The sequence below is a fragment of the Lissotriton helveticus genome, chromosome 3_1, assembly GCF_964261635.1.
Source record: "Lissotriton helveticus chromosome 3_1, aLisHel1.1, whole genome shotgun sequence".
In the NCBI taxonomy this organism is placed as follows: domain Eukaryota; kingdom Metazoa; phylum Chordata; class Amphibia; order Caudata; family Salamandridae; genus Lissotriton; species Lissotriton helveticus.
The window spans coordinates 1922835266-1922842241 of NC_136061.1; the positions used below are offsets into that span (position 1 = coordinate 1922835266).

The 6976-nt window shown below is 46.8% G+C and overlaps 1 protein-coding gene across 1 annotated transcript; it reads right to left on the reverse strand.

Annotated features, from left to right (window-relative positions):
• Positions 1-359: 359 nt before the first annotated feature.
• LOC144825214 (large ribosomal subunit protein bL33m-like) lies at positions 360-700 on the reverse strand. Its single transcript, XM_078684064.1, has one exon. The coding sequence runs from the start codon at positions 662-664 to the stop codon at positions 467-469; it is 198 nt and encodes a 65-aa protein (XP_078540190.1). The 5' UTR covers positions 665-700; the 3' UTR covers positions 360-466.
• Between the last annotated feature and the right edge of the window lie 6276 nt (positions 701-6976).

Sequence of the window (6976 nt, forward strand, 5' to 3'; positions counted from 1 at the left end):
AAGATTGTACAGAAACAAAAAATAGTCCCAGGCACCAAAATAAAAGTGGGCCCTATTATCGAACCCAATATCTAAAAAAGTGACCAACATTTGAAATTCAGGTCAGTTTTGAATTTGTAAAGACAGGGTGTGAGGGCTATTTTAATGAAATTACTCAGCGTTACAGAAATGGCAAGTGATGGATACAAGTGGATGCGATGGTCTGCGTCCAGAGGGAAAAACCTTTCGGGCAGATTTACAAGCCCAATGCGCCACTTTTGCGTCACTTTTCCCATGTTAAAAGTGACGCAAAAGTGGCGCAAGGGGCTTGTAAATCTGCCCCTTCGTCCTTTGCATTGTTTGCATTCACAATGGGCTGGACTTCAAGGAGCCAGCTGCCTCAGTCTATTTCCTATCTTCTCCATACACCCTGCTGCAAGAACTGGCTGGGTTTCCAACCAGGAGTCCGTGTGCAAGTGGCGCCTTTTTACACGGAGCGGATCTTTTTCATTTCAAAGAAGATAACATGTTGCTTCACGACTGGGTCACGTTTCCAGAGCACCAGCTTATCCTTTAGTCGCCCCCTCTTTGTGACAAAGTAGTATCCTGTCCCCGCTGCGCTCATCATCTGTACCAGGATGGACTTTGATTTGGCCTTGGCAAAGTTCACGCTGGCTAGAAACATACCTCACTTTTCTCCTTACTCCTCACGGTCACTGCACAACATGACAACTACTTCCGGGTCAAAAGACAGGGTGTGAGGGTATTTTGCAAGGTATTGGAGACTACATGCATTTGTGTTTGCTGCAGGCAATGTTTGTGGTAATATCAGGGAAATCAACAAGAAAAAACCACCTCACCTGACCATAAAACTGGCTATAAACTTCTAAAAATAACGCCCTACACACTAACCTTTCAGACCAGCCAGACAAGGGGGGGGTGGGGGTAGAGAGGGAGGTGGGTTGTCATGCTTAGGATTTGTTGATAGGGTATGTGCGAACGAGACGGGGGAAACGGAATATGAGTGAGTTGATATGAGAAATGAAACTGTCTGTTTTGTGCACAAAAATTAATAAAAATAGTTTAAAAAAAAAACCTTTCAGACCAGCCCATTATGCACTGCCTGATAGTCCTACAGACCAATCCGACCGTGGTGTTTAGGGATATAAAAGTCTGCTCCTGACTCCTGGAGTTCAGAAGATAGCTCAGTCTCTGCAGCATCACCGGCAGGTCACAGATTCTAATTGGGCAAGGACCAATTCGGCCCTTCAGAGATAACATGAGGATGAATGTGATGAGTAATTGTCATAAGATGTGCCAAGAAATAATTTCTGTTGTTGTATGCATCATGTAGAGGGTCAGGATTATCCCTTTAATAGATGTAGGTGTGTAGTACCTATGTACAAACCTGAGCCTTTCTTCCTTCCTACTATCTACTTGTGTCGTCACTGTGTCTGGTGAAAATAAAAATCATCTCAGTACTTTCATGTAAAGATGGTTTAGTTACTAGTGGACACGCTTACATATGCTCCAACTCGTCCTAGTCAGAGATGAGTCCTGCCTTTGCAGGTGGCATGGTGCACTGGGATGTAACCCTGAGTAATTACCAGTGGCTGAGATTCATTCAAGCATTCCATCCATCACTTTTTTGTATACTTTAATGTATTGTCCTAAGTGGGACGAGTATCCTCAAAAGTGGGTCCCCGTGGACACTGTCACTAGACCCACGTAATTCCTGGCTGTTGAACCCTAACTATGATGAAACTGGTCCTGGGTTGTCTGTGTTCTGGTTCAGGGAGGACCTGGCCTAGCAGTTCAGGCTGGACTGTTCCCATTGGAGCAGGGTCATGAGTGATTTGCATATAGATGGGTCCAAACTGGGGTGGCATGGTGTGCAAAATAACGATGGACTGGAACTTGGCCTGAGTAATTACCAGTGGCTGAGATTAATTCAAGCATTCCTTCCATTAGTTATTTGTATTGTCCTGCCTTGTAGACAGGCACTGTTTGCCACTGCACTTTACACCACTCTAGTCTAGGCCACTCCAATCTACTCGGCACAACTCCACTGCACTCCACGCCACTGCACTCCATGTCAATACACCCTATGCCGATGCACTTTTCTCTATTCCCCTGAACACTACGCCAATCCACTGTAAGCCACTCTAATCTACTTTGCACCACTGCATCTATGCCACTGCGCTCTACACCACTTTACTCTACGCCATTGCACTCCAGGCCATGGCACTCTACCCTGCACCTCTCCACTCTACTCTACTCTACTTCACTGTACTCCAAAAACATCTGCTCTAGGCCACTGCACTCTACACCACTCTACTCTACTCTGTGCCCCCCCACTCTATGCCATTGCACTCTACGCCACTCTACTCTAAACCACTGCACTCTAAGCTACTGTAGTCTATGCCAATGCACTCTACACAACTGCACTCTACATCACTACACTCTACTTTGCACCACTGTACTCTATGCGACTCTACTCTGTGCCACTTCACTCTATGGCAATGCACTCTACGCCACTATACTCTCCAACAATACACTCTAGGCCAAACACTCTACACCACTCTATTCTGTATTATCACAGTCTATGCAACTGTGCTTTGCATCACTCCACTCTTTGCCACTCCACTCTGCACCACTCTATGCCACTGCACTGTTTGCCACTTTCCTCTACTCTACCCCACTGCACTCTATGCCACTCCACTCTGCACCACTCTATGCCACTGCACTGTTTGCCACTCTACTCTACTCTACCCCACTACACTCTACACCACTCTACTCCACTCTGAGCCACTCCAGTCTATGCCATTGCACTTTACGCCACTCTACTCTAAACCACTGCACAGTACACCACTGCACTGTACGCAAATGCACTCTACACAACTGCACTCTACTCTGCACCACTGTACTCTACACCACTATTCTCCACTACTGCACTATACACTAATGCACTCTACGACAATGCTCTCTACGCCACTGCTCTTCACGATGTTCTACTCTGAAACACTGCACTCTCCCCAACTGAACTCTATGCCACTCTACTCTGAACTAATGCACTCTACTCCACTCTACTCTGCATCACTGCATTTTACTCCACTGCACTCTGCATCACTCCAGTCTACACCCCTGCCCTCTACGCCACTCTACTCTACATCACTACACTCTATGCCACTCTACTCTGTCCCACTCCACACCCCTGCCCTCTACTATGCACCACTCTAATCTACACCACTGCATTCTACAAAACTGCATTGTACGCCACTGAATTCTATGCCGCTGCACTCTACATCACTATACTCTACAACACTCAACACCAATGCACTCTACACCAGTCCACTCTACTCTAAGCCACTGCATGCTACTGCCATCTATGCCACTGCACTTTACTCAACACCACTGCACTCTACTCAACACCACTCTACCACACTCTACTCCAATGCACTCTACACTACTCTACACCACTGCACTCTATGACACTCTACTCTGCAAATGGATGAAACAGTGCATAATCCAAGGAAAAGGTCCTGCTCACTCACCCACAAAGTCAGTATCCATCTGACGCACACGCTTCAATGGTAACTCTCTTCTGCAAAACTGCACTCAACACCACTCCTAACGTCACTAACATTCCAAGCCAGTGCACTCTACACCACTCCACTCTACGACATTCTACTCAGCAGCACTCCATTCTACGCCACTGCACACTATGCAGCTGCACTATATTCTATTCTGCATCACTCTATGCTACTCTACTTAGCACCCCCCTATACAACTGCACTCTGTGCCATTCTACTCTACTCTGCACCACTGCACTCTTCGCCATTGTACTGTACGCCACTCAGCTTTGCACCACTCTACCCTGCAGCACTGCACTCCACGCCACTGCACTCTACTAGGCAACAATCTAACCTACGCCACTGGATTCTACGACCTACCAGAGCCCTCCCTTCCGCTCCGCTGACCTGAACTTGGCACTTATACCTCATTCCAAAAGAGTAAGGCTGGGAGGTTGCTCCTTCCGTGCTTCTCCTTTATGGAATAATCTGCCTTTGCAGTTATGTAAGACTCAAATCCGGATTGGGAACTGAAAGCAGCCCTGGCAAATTTTGCCAGACCAGCCCCCGTCCGGCGCGCAGCGAGCGAGCGTAGCGAGCGAGCCGGACCTCTACTAGGGGGGTTTGGGGGGGTTTTCCCCCCGAGAAATTTTTGGAAAACAACAAACCAAAATGGTGAATTTTATAGTACATTTTTCATTACATATTCAAATTGTATCAACTTTCAAAGCACAGTAAATAGAAAATTAAATGTGCATGTTTGTGTATACAGAAACACACACACACACACACACATACACACACACACACACACAGTGGTTTTACCTAACCTACATTTACTTAAAATGTGTAGTAAAGGCATCTGCATGGAAAAGGCATATATGGGAATGTCATACATTAATTGCACAACACCTTAATAAAGGAGATAGTTTTACCAGATATTTATTGTACTTAGCTTCCATGGGACTTAAGGATACCTACGGCAAGGTATACTTGGTATTGATGGGATCCATGCAAAATTGTAAATAGTGTTTCAATATGACTTGTCACCAACTGCCTCTGTTTCTGTATATATACTGGCCTATGAGACAGGAATGTATGTCCACGTTTCTACTTCAGGGACATCTACATATCATTAGAGAGGAAAGGCCTTGACAAGTAACAAGAACTTTGGCTGTGCCCCCTAAAAGCGTAGGGACTATTTTCTTTGAGGTAATGAGGCCTGCTCAGCTTGTATCCATACAAAAGGAGGATGGAGATTACGTTGTGAACTAAGAACCTGCCAGAACTCATCTGTAAAATTGCCGAGGGACAAATGTTGAAACTGTTGCTGTACGGACTCCTGGTTAAGGAGAGGAGCTTACCCTTAATGTTGTCATCACTGATTAGCACGAACACATGAAAAGCATCCTGATCTTGTCAACTTCTCTCCATTGTTTCCCTAAGAGTGAGATCCCTAAAATATGGAGTTGTATCTGCCAAGTGTGAGTGAGCTCAAGAGACTCCATGGCGGACCGCTGCTTCGCTCTGTTTGCCCTGATTTCTCTGCAATTACTGCTTCATTAGTTCCCAGAGACTCATGCTCTGTTAGACGTCAGTTCCGCCTGTATACACTGAATAGAGTACCTTAGTGTAACAACAAAGTAGGTTTCAGCACTCTATAGACAAGTTAATACATTGAGGAGAGTATAGGGGGAAGTACTCCCTGGTTTCGTGCACCACCAGACATATTAGGAGACACTATTCATTTGTGGGTGCGGATTCTATTAGCCTCTGCCCTCTGATCAATTGCTTGTTAGAGTACCTTAGTGTGCCTGTTCTGACAAAATGTCATATCAAGGTTCGAGGCCATAACATCCTCTATGATGTTTGGAAAGTAGCACTACCTCAATCATACATCTATTTACCTGTAAAACTGCAGCAAGTGACATGGGGCTCTCAATAAATTCAGACTAGTGGAGCTCACGCAAGATACCTCGAAGACAGCAGGTAGGTGTGAAACATGTAAGCAGGTACCTAAGAGTACAGAACAAATTAATGTATTGCCTATTTAAAACTCAAATCATCCAAATATCCATCCTATTATCCAACAAAAACAAACAAAAGTTCAAGCCAGAGTAAGAAAATGTAACCTGATGACACCGTACATGACACCCAAAGCAAAATCATTAGCATTTCACTCACAGAGCTGTCCTCTTCGTAATAGAGTATAATACCAATAATTCTATGACACAATGATAAAAATAAACCTTTCCATCGTGTGAGCTCCGATGGCGGGCTCGCATAATCAGGTCCTGCTACCTACATCTTGGATATGCTGCCCGTGGAGCATCGCAGAAACATGGGGTGACACACCGAGTCCTGGCTGGGGCAGGGTGTGGACCATCCCCGGCCCCAAAGGAGCAGCAAAAATAAAGAAAATCCACTGCAGGCGCCAAGCGACGTGCCTGCTTCTGAATCAAGAAAAGAGAGGCTCCGGCGAGTTAATTTATCGGTGAGAGGAGATCGCGCCACAAGGCGGCTGTATCACAACTGGAGGGAGCGGACCCCTGCGGACTGCTCCATGGCCAAGCTGGCCTCTGCTCACTGCCTCCTCATTGACCCTAGATGACAATGGTGTTCCAATGGCAGGTAGGCTGCCAGGGCCTTGAACTTGTAGCCATTGCTGCACGAGGTGGAGAGTCGCGATGCTGAGTCGAAGGTGCCTAGCTGTGCAGTTGTGACACATGCATGGTGCTTCAGGCTGCCTGTCCGTGGATGGCCCAGGACAGAGGTGCTGCTTTCCATTGTAAGGAGGGTGCTGAGTGAAGGCCTTACCAGCCCAAGTGACAAAACCAGATATGGAACAAACTGACGTGCTTACAGTGGAATCCCTTGAGGTGGGGGGGGCACCGAGATTTCACTTGGCATACCGGCGATATGCATCACCTGGAGTTTCCGTGATTTGGGGACATAGATAGTACGGTTAAGCACCCCCCTAACCCCCAAGGTGAAACGAGGAATTGACAACCAAGCAGGTCATTGAGAACCAATTCTGCACCTTTTTTTTGGGGGGGGGTCTTGATCACTTCCCTTTCTTCCCTTTTATTCCTCACCACTTGAGTGGTGTCCCTCTGCTGACGTGGGGCTGCTTGAATCCCCCTTATCCTAGAACCTGTGCAGGGTGCCAACATTCAGAAATCAGTCATTTCTGACCCTTGACACCCCGAAAGCAGCTGTCAAGCAGAGTGCCCGACACCTCTGGGGTAAGGGCTTCAGACCCGGGAGGTGTGAGAGATGGCCCACTCAACCATTATGTTAGGGGACTGCCGTTTAGTCATAACTGGCCCTTTCTTGCGTTCCTGCCCACCACTAGCCGGCAAGCACTAGTCTCCCTCTCGCTCCATCTACATCTGTAGTATCAGCACTGACCACCCCCGCACAAC